The 14451-nt window shown below is 33.7% G+C and overlaps 1 protein-coding gene across 1 annotated transcript in view; it reads left to right on the top strand.

The window, feature by feature from the left end:
• The window catches only part of SSBP2 (single-stranded DNA binding protein 2), a 211739-nt gene that overhangs the window by 153882 nt on the left and 43406 nt on the right, over positions 1-14451 (top strand). Inside the window, exons 6-8 of the mRNA XM_011934359.1 lie at positions 3886-3952; positions 4659-4729; positions 11715-11782. Of these exons, the coding sequence (XP_011789749.1) occupies positions 3886-3952; positions 4659-4729; positions 11715-11782 (206 nt within the window). The remainder of the gene's footprint in view (positions 1-3885; positions 3953-4658; positions 4730-11714; positions 11783-14451) is intronic.

The raw sequence follows: 14451 nt of genomic DNA, 5'->3' as shown, positions 1-14451 counted from the left end.
TGAACCTGGCAGGTGGAAGTTGCGATGAGCCGAGATTGCACCACTGCACTCCAGCCTGGGTGACAGAGCAAGACTCTGTCTCGGAAAAAATAAATAAACAAATAAAAATTAAAAATTAAAACGTGTGGGGACATGCATCCGTAGCTCCAGCTGCTCGGGAGGCTGCAGCAGAGGATAGCTTGAGCCCAGGAATTTGTGGCTGCAGTGACCTATGATCACACCACTGCACTGCAGTCTGGGCAGCTGAGGGAGACCTTTCCTCTAAAAAAAAAAAAAAAAAAAAAAAATTAATTTTTTAGAAAGCAAGAACTTTAGGTTCACAATTGAATATAATATCAACTAGTCATACATTTTTAGTCCTCCTCCTACATCATTTATTTATAACTTTTTGACAGTGTTGGCTACTTTTTCCTTTTTGAAACTCTCCTGGGGCATTCTGAGATGTTGGTCTTAGTCTCCTTGCTAATTTCATGCCTATTCAATTTCAGTTTCTTTTTTTACTTCTTCTTGGTATTTTCAAAGAATTAAATCTTTTATCTTCTCATTCTTTGAACTCTGTTTCATTCTTATGACTTTATCACTAATGATTCCTAAAATTGTCAGTCTAAACCCTATTCTTTTTCTCTATTCCCTCAATACATATTTATTATTCTGTGACAGTAGGCACAGATAGGATCCCTACTTTTGCAGAGTTTACAGTCTGGAGATACAGAGAAGAAAACAAGTAATGGTAGTATTTAAGTTCTGTGAAAGTGAGGTATATGATCCTATAAAAACACGTGAAAAGCCCTTACCTTCTCTGCATTGCCAAGACATGGCAGGTGTGGGGGATAGGGCGGGGGGTAGCCATGCAGAGATGGCAAGATGAAGTGGCCAGTGTGGTTGGGAGACTGGTTATATTGAACAAATAAATACGCTGATTGAATAAATAAGTAATTGTATTGGGGGTAATAAATAATTAACATAGGCCAGGTTTCCCACTGTTGAAGAAGAAAATATCTACAAACCTAGAAAAGAAGAAGGCTAAAAATAATCCTGAAGTATCAGATTGGAGTTGTTGAATTGATGTTGGAAAGTATGCATTTATGGTAGATGTATATGCTATACACACACAAATATAGAATTAGTCACAGGTGCATGTGTGTGCATATATGCATGTATGTATACACCTGCACAGATTTTCAAGCTTGGTGTTTACTGAGAGAGCCTAAAAATGATGCACCCAAGTAACAAGAACACCCTGAGATGCAAGCTCTTTATACCTAAATGCTGTCCTCCACTAAAAGGAATTAGGACCTTTTGGGGAAAGGGCTGATTCCAATAGTAGGTCAGAAGAAGTATGAGGTGAACCTGGAACATCTTATGCCATAAATTAAGGAAAGCTCAAAAATTGATGTGGGTATGTTATAACACACCACAGACACACACACACACACACCTGAAGGACTTCTCACTCGCCAAATCTGAGATAATTTGACTATTGAAATAAATGATGATAGTAATAGATTACAACCCATTGAACAATACAGAAATCTATGACTGAGTAAATAAGTGAATAAATAAGGAAAGCTTTTCCTTATAGTGAATCACCAACTAATAAATATAAAAAGAATGATGGACATGGAATATCTCTATTTGACAACTATCATAGTGGTTAGTTGTTAGTGGAGGCTACAACTGATGGGCTGATAAACGATTGATTAGGAATGGAATATTGACAATCTCAGAATAGCTCTTATACTAAAAGTAATCAATTACTATGTAGAAACCTGCAGACAACAACATTCAGATGATCAAGGTTACCATCACCAGTAGTGGGATAGATCAACATCATTTGCCCTCTGATGTGATACACTGAGAAAGGCATAGCATCATTTCTCTGGTATTCCTGCTAAGAAAATACGACTTGAGTCTAGATCATAAAGAAACATCAGACACCATGCTGTAGAATTTAAGACCTGTTCTCTTTAAAATAGTCGAGGACATGATAGGTAGGGATAGAACAGACATAGATAGCAACAATAGGAATTATTCCTGCTTAGAAGAACATGAAGAGACAGGACAGCTAAATTTAACATGTCTTCCATGATGTTCTGGTACCAGAAAGGAAAAAGAAACATTATTGAGACAAATGGCAAAATTAAATGAGGCCTTGGACTTGGAGGATAGTGTTGCTATCAATGTTGATTTCCTGACTTGAAAGGCTGTATGGTGGTTATGTAGGAAATATTATTCTTGGGGGAACTATACTTTGCAGTATTTAGGGGTAATGTGGTATCATGTCTTCAGGTTGCTATTAAGTAGTTCTGAAAAAGATTTATGATAATAGGTATATATTTATAGAGAGAAAGAAAGGGAAAAAGGCTGATAAGGCAAATGCAGTAAAAAATGTTAACAGTTGGCAATCTGAGTCAAGGTATTTGGAAATTTTTTGTGCAGTTTCTGGAAGTTTGAAATTATACATGTGAAATTACACATGCATGCACACGCATATGTATACACACATATATACACACACAATCTGGGATTATTTCTTTGTGTGTATGTGTATACACACACAATTATTGAATCAGCGTATTTATTTGTTCAATGTAACTTGCGTATGTATATATACAAACACACAAATGGAAGGAGGACTTATCCCAGATTGAGGCTACAGGGAATAATTTTGTTAGGAAGTGATCCCTAAACTGAGATCTAAACAATGTCAACAGTAACTAGTTAAGGGTCTGTAAGCTTCCTGAGAGGAGAGATTTTTTTCAGTTTAGTTTTTATTTTGTCTTGTTGTTAGTGGTTGGCATTTAAACATTGTTGACTGAATGCATGAATAGGAAAAAAGAAACTGAAAGAAGTTTGGTATGGCTGGAAGTTAGAACATGAGTGGGGTAGTGGCAAGAAATTAGGCTGGAGAGGTAATCCGGGAACAGACAATGTAGTAGGATCTCAAGAAATATGTATTTGGTGTGCTTATAAACAAAAATTTTGAAAAATTACACAAATAGCTTGGGAAATGGAAGCTATCTACTTCATCCCAAGTGATAACAAGTTAGGAAACAGTTCTGATCTGGCCATGTAAATTATTTAGTGTTAAATTTCTTTTGAAATAGTTGAATATGTTAACTAATTAGATAGAACTTTCATGCTTTAAGTTAAATTAGTGAATTTTTTTGGAAATTCTCACCAGTTGTCAGGATTTTTCATATATGTGTATGCTTATATACTTAAGATCAGTAGGTTTAAATCATTTATACCTTAATCCACCTTTAAGTGCTGCTGAGACAACTGTTAGAAATTTATGGTTCAGTATATATTCCAGGAAACAAACCCTGTTAAGTTCATATCTACCTTTGTCAGTTCTACTTTCCTTTTTCCATATACCCAAATTGCTTAACTTATTTTTAAGTATTATTTCACTAAATAATTTCTTAGGGAAAATGTGACTACAAAACAATTTTCAATGGTCCCTTTGCATTTTCGTCCTGCTGCTATGTAATCTCAAGTGACTAAGACATTCTGTAGAAATAGGGAATTTACATATAAGAAGGAAAATTTAGTTATTTCAGTATTCTTAGTAAATTAATTTTTGGAAAAGGCATAATACTTCTCAGCAAGAAATAGGATAGTTTTTGCATAGATTTTTGCTCCCTCAAAATACTTATTTTATTTGTCACAAAATTGGACAAAGTAGAATCTTTAGAATTAAGAACTTATTTAAGGTATATAAACCTGCAAAACTCATAAAAGAATGTGAAATATAAGAAATCTTGTGAAATGCTCAAATGCATTCTTCTAATTATCATACAAGCATTTAAAAGGAAATTGTTAAAGCACTTATTTTATAAATACTTACAATATTGCTCTTTATTTTTCTTAATAAATTGCTAGGCGCTTGGAGGTGTCCCGGGAAGTCAGCCATTACTCCCCAGTGGAATGGATCCAACTCGACAACAAGGTGACTACTCTAAAGTAAAAGGGAAATTGATGTGCAGAACCGTGGAATTAAGGAAAATTGTGTTTGTATAAGTAAATCTCCTATAGTTATACCAGTTGCATTTTTCTAGGTAACATGGCCAAATGATTTATATTTCCAGCTCACTTAATTATGCATGATAATGAGGGTAGTGATAACATAAGAAAAAACATGAAGATCCAAAAATCCATATTTTAATTAATAATTCTAAAACCTTTTATATAACGTCTAACAAATAGGAAGCTAAGTGATAATATCACTTATTATTTCTTCTGCCTTTTTCAGATACAGGCTTTAGCCCATCTGAAAGATGAGCAGAAGGAAAGAAGGTGCTAAGCAGCAAGGGGCTTGATTAGTTTAACAATCTCAATAATCAAATCCTTCCAGAGATACTTAGGAACCACAGATACGTAATGCTCTATTGTACTGTTCCATGGAAAGAGGAGCAAATGGTGTTAGAGAAATAATTCACCACAGAATAGGGAGAAAATTTCAGTGAAGACATTAATAGAGAGTGTGGGTAGGTAGTGGTAAGAGGTGGAAAAGTGGTCTGGAATGCAAGGTAAGATGGTGTCAGTACTCAGACACTTGGTAAATGAGACAATAACACCCAGGAGGGAGGAAGCTGCTAGCTTCTGGTTTAGTAGTCATGCTCATTACTTGGCTAATATCTTCATACTTTTTTTAGGACATCCAAATATGGGTGGGCCAATGCAGAGAATGACTCCTCCAAGAGGAATGGTGCCCTTAGGACCACAGGTAAATAAGCAGTGCATATTTACAATAGCAAAGACATGGAACCAACCCAAATGCCCATCAATGATAGACCTGGTAAAGAAAATGTGGTACATATATACCATGGAATACCATGCAGCCATAAAAAGGAATGCGATTATGTCCTTTGCAGGGACATGGATGAAGCTGGAAGCCATCATCCTCAGCAAACTAAAACAGAAACAGGAAACCAAGCACCGCACGTTCTCACAACGAGAACACATGGACACAGGGAGGGAAACAACACACACCAGGGCCAGTCAGGAGGGTGGAAAGCAAGGGGAGGGAGTACATTAGGACAAATCACTAATGCATGCGGGGCTTAAAACCTAGATGACAGGTTAATAAGTGCAGCAAACTACCGTGGTGTACATATACCTATGTAACAAACCTACACGTTCTGCACTTGTATCCCGAAACTTAAAGTAAAATAAATAAATAAATAATAAAACTGAACACTGAAAAAAAAATTAGTGCAGAAACCTAGATGCTGAGCTTTTTGCCTCCTTCATATATATAAACAAACTATATTATTTGCTGGCTATGATAATATGCATTATAGGCTTCATATAACATAGTTGTTAGACTCATGAGGACATAACATTTGTGACATGCCAAATCGATATAACAGTAAACCATACTTTAACAGCATGCTATCATTGAAGCCTTTAATTTATTTGAGAAAATACACTGTATGGAAATACATTATAATAATTACTATTCAAAAGGTAACTGTTACCCTTTTCTTAGTTATGCTGAGGAGATGGTCAAGTTCAATAAAACCCAGTTGGCTGGGCGCAGTGGCTCACACCTATAATCCCAGCACTTTGAGAGGCCGAGGCGGACGGATTACTTGAGGTCAGGAGTTTGAGACCAGCCTGGCCAACATGGTGAAACCCTGTCTCTACTAAAAATACAAAAAGTAAGCCAGGCGAGGTGGCAGGTGCCTGTAATCCCAGCTACTCGGGAAGCTGAGGCAGGAGAATCACTTAAACCTGGGAGGTGGAGTTTGCAGTCATCAGAGATTGCGCCATTGCACTCCAGCCTGGGGAACAATAGCAAAAACTCCGTCTCAAAAAAAATAATAATAAAAATAATACATAAATAAATAAAACCCAGTTGATTGAAAATATTAAAGAGTAAGTATAAAATATGTTTCCATTAATCTTAAAGATTGTCATTGACAATTTATTTGTACAACCATTTCATTGTAGAATGGGAAAACAGTAGAAAACCACTTAGAAATAAACATTAAAATGAGTCTTAACTGAACAAGCATAATACTCTCAGTATATATCAGATGTTAGGTGACTTCTCTATAAAATTTCCCAGAAGTATACACTGAGGTTGAACCTGTTCTAGCTGTTGGTGACATTTTAAGCGTGCTGTTCCAGAATATCATGCATTTTAGCCAAAACATCCTTTTGTCTCCCTTAGGAAAATTGCTTGGGGTAGAAATTAATTTTATAATGTCATTTTTCAAAGAAACTAATTTAAAATCCAGAATTTTAAATTTCTACCTCATGGGTCAGAGATTAACATGTCATAAAGCTGGTTAAAAGAATTAACTTACTCATTTTTCCTTTCCAAGAAACAGCATTATGAGCAGTACTTTAGAGCTTGTTTTGTATATCTACTTTTTATTTTTTTTTAATTTTTATTTTTTGGAGACAGAGTCTTGCTGTGTTGCCCAGGCTGGAGGGCAGTGGCGCGATCTCAGCTCACTGCAAGCTCCGCCTCCCGGGTTCACACCATTCTCCTGCCTCAGCCTCCTGAGTAGCTGGGATTACAGGCGCCCGCCACCACTCCCAGCTAGTTTTTTGTACTTTTAGTAGAGACGGGGTTTCACCATGTTAGCCAGGATGGTCTCGATCTCCTGACCTGGTGATCCACCCGCCTTGGCCTCCCAAAGTGCTGGGATTACAGGCATGAGCCACCGCGCCCAGCCTATCTACTTTTTAAAAGTTAAGTTGATGTTTTGCTGTGCTCCCAACAGACTAAAAAAATTGAGAACTCAACACCCAGATGATGTGACTCAGACCTACATACAATAGTACATGTTGTATTATGTGTTCGTATTGTATATATGTATTGTTTCTAACAACATATAATTATATATATTAACTATATTGAAACATGGGGTTCATTTAGCCAGACTTTTTGGAGATGCCATATTATATTAAAAAACCCCACTATATAAATATAGTTCCAAGGAAAGAGGAACAAATGGTGTCACATAAATATATGTGGCAGCCTCAAAGCCAAAAGGAACCAATTTCTTTTATTTAGGCTCAGTTATTTTCAATGGATTTTCTTAAGAGCTAATGAAACTCTCATTTAGATATTTGAATTATTCTTACCTATTTCTATTTATATTAGGAATGATGATACATGTTAACCAATCATCACTAAGCTATTAATAATAAGAATTTATAAGTTCCATAGGCATTTTATTGGCTAAGTATACTTTTAGTCTTTAATAAACTAAGCCAACCAATCTGGCTGTTAAAGGATTTTTTTCCAAAAGATTTTCTTAATAAATACATTTAAATATACACAAAAACTTCATGCCTTTAATTTTGTTATTATTCTTTATTCACTTATTTTTCAGCTAACTGCTCTTTAAATTGTTATCATACCTCTATTATTAGTATTAGGTTTTAATACTTCAAAAACTAGAGTCTGATTTAAAAATCAGTTTTACAGTATTTATAGCACAGTAAATTACAATAGAAAATAAGAAAGTTTCTATTTCTGGTAAGCTCTTATTGATGACAATTTTTTGGATTTTTAAAACCAGAGAGAGTGGTTTATTTCATGTGGATTGGCAGTGTTCTTACTATTTCTATATAATATGATGGAAATTAAGTGTTCTGGTATGAATTTACCTCAGAAATAAGAAATGCCTACAGTAGCTTTTTAAAATCACAATACAAAAAGTATAAGGATTAAAGGAAATTATTTATACATACATATCATGTTTGAGTGAAAGCAGGAGTCATATTTATATGATGGTACAATAAAAAAGGGTCAGGTAAAATAATTTGGAATCAGCAGAATCTTATGATGTATTTATTTCGTAAGATCTGGTATATAAAACATGTAAACATATACATTATAAACTATGAAATTTGTAATAATGGTTAGCTGTGTTTCTTGAGAGATAATGGAAAAACAACTCTCATAACAGACATTTAATCATACTGATGCTGTCCAAGAGCAGAAGATATCTGCCTTATTTTTAGTTGTATTGTAGAAAAAGTCTCTGAAATATTGTCTCTAGATTTATGCACAAACAAAATACACATTTCTTTTTTATCATAGATATTACTTCCATAACTTTTTGAACTTAAGATCAGTGTGGTACAGGGGGACAGTAGTTATCTATTAGAACAACTGAATTCCTAAAACAAAGAAGTATGTAAATCTAATTATTCTTAGATTATGTTGATTTGAGCAAAGTGCATACATAGAATATAGTTAACATATGATTAATACTTATTGCATGTATGAAGAAAAAAAGGTTTGCTCCAAATCTAGGCATATTTTTCCCTACCCCTTAATCTGTTTTAAATCTAAATACAGTGGTGCAACATTATTTTTAAAGTGAAAGTATGTTAGTATCCTTTCAATAAAAAAACAAAACTACCTATTTAATCAAGAAAAATATCTTTTCTAATGTCATATATGAAACCAGTTTTCTACTTGGTTTTGTAATAAGATGTACTTAGCTAACCTGCGTTCTTACGGGCAGTAAGTGCCGTGTGATGAACCAAAACTACCCAACTAGTTTTAGTTTCTCTAGAAATCTGAAGGATAAAGAAGTTATATACAACTAGGAACATATGATTTCCAAATAAGATACTTGGAGTGGAAAAATGGTGAGGTGGCAATATATGTATGATAGGCTCTCAGGTAAGGAGAGAGTAAACTGATTCTATATTTTCAGATCTATGATGGGCAGTAGAATTTAGCTCAATACAGGGAAGAACTTTCTAGAAATTAAATTGCCCAACCATGGAAAGACTTCATAAACTTTCCAAGCAGAATCTGAATAGCCATTTTGTCAGGAACGTTGCAGTGGGAGAGAGATTAGACCAGATGGAATTGTATAGTTGCCATCGGCTTTAAAATTCAGTGATTCTAAATTAGGTCTTCCCATTCTGCCTTTGTTGATAGCACTTGGAAAGCAAGTTGTTATTCTTTCTTTTCTTTCTTTTTGCTTTAGATTATTCACTAAATGAAAATATTTTGCAAATCTATCAAGTATATATTGAAAAATTTTTACTCATTTACTGGGACAATTCAGTTCAACTAGCTCATCATTCATGGAAGGCCTACTGTGTACCAGGCACCATACTTGAACACTGGGTATACAAAGATGAGTAACTTAGATATGCTGCCTTCAAGGTACTTATTGTTTAGCAGGAAGTGTAGGTATACAAAGAAAAACTGTTACATAATGGGAAAAGTCTAGATAATAAATATACATACTTTTTGTGGAGCCATTACATAAAGAGGCAAGTAATTCTGTTAGAGTTGAGGGCTATGGAAGCTAGTGAAAAGAGGACTCATTTAAGTTGGTTTCCTATTAACAGTGGTAAAAGAAAAAAAAGAATTAGCAGTTATAGTTTTTGAGCACCAAATACCGTGCTTTTAATTCACTAAGTACTATGACAGGTGCTTTATATTTCATTTTATTCTCCAACAAGCCTATAAGGGAGATAATACTATCACTTTACAAATAAGGAAATTAAGATTAGGAAATCATTGGGAGAATCATTTGTCCAAGATCACACACATAGAGAGAGAGGTGCAGAGGAAATGGGGCAGTGGCAACAGAGATTCAAACCATTGTCTACCTGTGTCCAGAGCTATAAGGAAAATTAATGTTTTCCTTGATAAAATAAAACGGAGATCTTCTAAGATCAAAAATGAAGGGAAATAAAACAGAGATCTTCTAAGACCAAAAAAAGAGGGGAGACTTTCCTTGTGAAGCATTTCTATTATATTTTAACCATTCAGATTTTGTTTCCAATGACTAACCTTTATCTCAGACACCCCTTGCTCATACTGCTGCTGCCACCACCATGCCTGATCCAGAAGTTAGGGGAAATAGCTATCCTTTTAACCAGTATCTCAAGTGTGAACAGAAATCATTCTGTTGTCCCATAGCTCACATATTTGGATATTTAAATAAGATTTCCTTAAAGTAAAAGTAAATAAATAATGAGAATAGCATGTAACTAGGTAATGTCATTTATCAATTGAGGCTTACACTCTGGAGTCAATAGACCTGCTCTCTTTGATTTATTTCCTTATCATCTGAGCACCTACTACTTAAAGGCCAGGGAAGATGAGTTAACATGAGTATAAAAGTCTATTATGTGTTTCTGAACTTAAATCCAGTAGTCTGTAGGGTATGGTTGGGAGGAGGGAATAAAGGTGAAAATTATAGAAAATGAGAACAGGAAAGATAGGCTGGGGCTGAGCCTCGAATAACCTCATAGAGCCATGCTGAGAAGTTTAAATTTACTTGACAGGTAGTGTGGGTCATCACAGCTTCTAAGTGACTTGAAGAAGACTGAGTTTTAGAAAGATAGCTCTTGAGGCAGTTTGGAGAATAGATTGGGACCAGGAGAGACTAAATCAGAGAGACCAATTAAGACAGTGCAGTAGTCTCAGTAAGTGACAAAGATTAGTAACAAGAAGAGAGAACTATTTCAAGAGCTATTTCATAAATAGAATCAATGGACTTTGGTAACTGACTAGATATGGGAATTTGAAAGAAAAGGAAGAAACATCAAGGAGCTCCTGGAAATTCTTAGCTTGGGCTATTGTGTGGAAGGTGATAGCACAGAAGTGACTGAAGAAGGCAGTACAAAGAACTCAGTCATGAGAAGATAATGTTGAGTTTACTTTTAGATATAATATGAGTAAGATGGTATCCAGTTGGAAACAAATCCTACAAAGTTCAATGTATGAGTTATCTGGGAGCTTAGGAAAGACAACATGATCAGATATAAAGATCTGAGATTCCTAACATATAAGTAGTTGTTGAACAAATGGTGGCAGATAAGATTACTCATAAATGTGTTTTATTAAAAAGAATGCTATAGCTAGAACTTGGAGAAAAGCAACATTTAAAGGGTTAGCAAAATAAAAAAGAGCTAGCAAAGGAAATTGAAAAAGAGTACTCAGAAGAGTTGGAGGAATATTGGTATCAGAAAGCCAAGTGTGAAAGTTGTTGATAATGTCAAAATACATTAAGATAATAATGGTAAAATTAACCTTTTTGTTCCTATGGCAATTAAACTAATCTAATAAGATATACATGTTAAAACATGAAAATGTTTTTATCTGTTGAATACACATGATAGATATTAACAGAAGCTGATTGAGTCATATAATGCATGCATACATATTTTGAGTATACATTAGTTTTTATACATATTTGTGTATTTGTATATTAATGCATTTCTGTGTTGGACATGTTATTTTGTGAATAGAAGTTTGCATTTAACTCTTTTGTGTTGGGTTCACCTGTTTTGTTTTGTTTTCAGACTTTATGTCATTGTTCTGGGTCTGACAATTTCAAATATTGAATAAATCTTTTCTTTCAAAATTGAATTTTGGATTTATGATATTTTTCATTTGAAAATGCCTACTATTGTACATATCTTAGGATATTAATAAAATATATTGAAATATAATTGCAACTATACCTTAATCATTTAACATGCTCCAGTGGTCATACATATTCACATGATTTTAAAAAGACATAGACCAAAGTAATTGCTAAAATACAAGCAAAAATACAAGAGTGGACCCCTCAGAGAATGAATTACGCAGGCCTTATCCAATTGGAGTTATGTAGGGAAATCATTAACGTGCTCTCCTTTCTTTCCCCCCTCCTCTTTGGTTTTGTTTTTTTGTTTTGTGGTAGTCTGACCCTTGGTTATCATTACAGAACTATGGAGGTGCAATGAGACCCCCACTGAATGCTTTAGGTGGCCCTGGAATGCCTGGAATGAACATGTAAGCAATGTTATATATTACATTATTATGTAGATGATTTTTATATATATAAATAATACCATATTATTCTATTTAGTAAAGTGTTCTATTTTCTAACTTCTAAAATGACATTAATTTGTAAAACAATTTAAGCACCTCAGTTTCTGTGTGGTATAAACATGAACTAAACATGAGCTGTAGTGTTTGCTTCATTTTCACAATATGATCTCTTACGTTTTCTTTGTTCCCTTGCAACCTTTACTTTTTTTCATCTCAAGTGCTATAAATAACAGCTTTTAGTCTATTTCATTTTGATAAGTACAGAGTGTCCATATATTATATAAAGTATGAAGAGATGCTGACACCAGGACTTTGACTTAACTCTGTAGAAGTAGATAATTGAATACCGTTATCCTTATTTTTAACAGATACATAGTGATTCTATGAGTGGGGGTTTTAACTCATATATATCTATATCTATATCTATCTATCTATCTCTCTGTCTATCTATCTATCTATATGTCTTTTGCTTTGTTGGGACTACTGTCAACACAGGAAGAATTCTCTCTGGTGATATACTATAATCTCTATGAAAGAACTTTCCATAGTATAGGATGAATTTCGTTTTGAAAAATTCCAGACACACTTAGATAAGGAGTAAACTAAAATATTTATTGGAATCGTCTTTCCAACCGAAAGAGAGTAGTTTGTTTCTATCAGCCAATATAATGTAGTTTGTTAAGAAATTTTTATTTTTCATTCCAGCTTGCCCTCCAAGTCTTATATACACAAGGTGCTTGTTAGTGACTTTCATTAATTCACAAGAGGATCAGTTTCATGTTGTGGCCTAAAGAAAATTTACCAAAAATAAGGAAAGTGTTCCATATACGTTTGTGGGTGTCTCCTCAAATATGTTTCCATCAGTTCGTGTTCTGATTACTTATATATCAAATTAAACAACTCTGCCATCATTTAATGGCATTGAAGATACACTGTGAAATAAGCGCTTTTGATCTATGTAGGATTTTTTTTAAGCTTCTGAAACCATTTTCATGGAAAGCAAATTTGCCTGAAATAGAAAATAGGTTAATAGGTGGGTACCAGCTAGGCTTAAAACTAACAGAACAGGGGGAAAGTAGGTCAGATTTTCCTATCACGTCTTTTTACTTTTAAAGTAAAAATGGATACACATGAAATCTGACTCTTCTTAAATTCCTCAAAGGCTTGGCCTTGTATTAATGGTTGCTTCAAAAAAGAGTGAGTGGCATTTTCTGCTTATTATGTCAAAAGCTGAAGCTCTTACCAATAGGATGGAGATATATATAAAATGTACTCACTTGAGATTCTTACTTTAAAATGCAGATGTTAAGGGGTATAATATTGAATACTAGGTATAAATGTAAGGAGTATGTATTTTGAATACCATGATCACCCCAGAATGATCATTCAATAAGAATGTATCTAATATCATTTGTACATTACTCTGCATTATAATTGGTCATACAGCCAACTTTAAATCCACTTAGTTTTGCTTGTTCAGAGAAAAAAAATTGTTTTTATGTGACCATTGAGAGATTAAAATAACTGCTTCCAATTGTCTAGTTTCTTTCTCAGATATACTTAAGCATATACATGTACATGCATTTAATTTCCTAGACTATGGAGACTAAAAATATGGCTGAAATTTTTAATACGATTACTTTTTGTTGATATTTAGGTTTGGGTGTCTTATTTAAGTTTAATGCCCAGATACTTTTAAGTATTTTTGATTACATAATATTTTACTATTAATATAATATTTCTTTGTAAAGAACCTTTAAGCCTGGCAGACTCTGATCTCCATTTTTTGTTACTATTTTCTTTTATGTAAGGTTCTATATACCATTTTTAGTTTTCTATAAATCAGGATTCCTTCAAGGACAATGAAATGTGAATATTTACATTTTTACACTTGTAAATATTTTCCTCTAGTAGGGAAACTTCTCGAGCATGAACGCTCTATAAGAGTATAACTATTATATTGATATTGGCCCCCAGAAAGCAAAGGTTTGTTTAGAGACGTAAAAAGTGAAACACATTATCTCCATTGCACTCAATAGGGTAAGCTTTATTGAAATTCACTTTGTAATTTATTATCTTTAAAACAAAGTCTAACTGTAATGCATACACACAGTATTCCTAACGTATTTGTAGCTTCATGTCATTAAGGAATTTTGCATATTCCTTAAAAATGGAAGAAAAAGGCATTAGAAGGGTATTACCTTAAGCTCGGTCTTGAACTAACTAAACTATTTAAATAACAAAAATATGTATGTGTTAGGAGTTAGGAGGAACATGCCAGAGACTCCTATCTGGATAATTTTTCTTTAGCTTGTCATTTTTTCTCATTTGCCGTAAGAATAGGATGACAATAAAAAGTCCCAACCCTGGTCACTAAAGTAATTAAATGCTATATTCTAACTGACAGCTGTTTTTGTTTATTGCAGAATAAATCATTTGGAACTAAATTTGGTAACTTTATTGTTTAAAAAACTTTGTTTTCATGCTCTAAACTTAGGATAAATTATATTATGTCACTTAAAAACTTACTTTCTATGTTTCTGTAACTAGTATCTTAGAAGCAAAAGCTAAATTTAAGTAATTTAAAGTAGCATTTATAAGTTATGACCAAAATATAAATTTTTAATGCG

Source organism: Colobus angolensis, unplaced genomic scaffold (assembly GCF_000951035.1).
Source record: "Colobus angolensis palliatus isolate OR3802 unplaced genomic scaffold, Cang.pa_1.0 Scaffold134, whole genome shotgun sequence".
NCBI lineage: Eukaryota > Metazoa > Chordata > Mammalia > Primates > Cercopithecidae > Colobus > Colobus angolensis.
The sequence above is the reverse complement of the archived record's forward strand: the minus strand, read 5'-3'. Positions and strand labels throughout refer to the sequence as shown.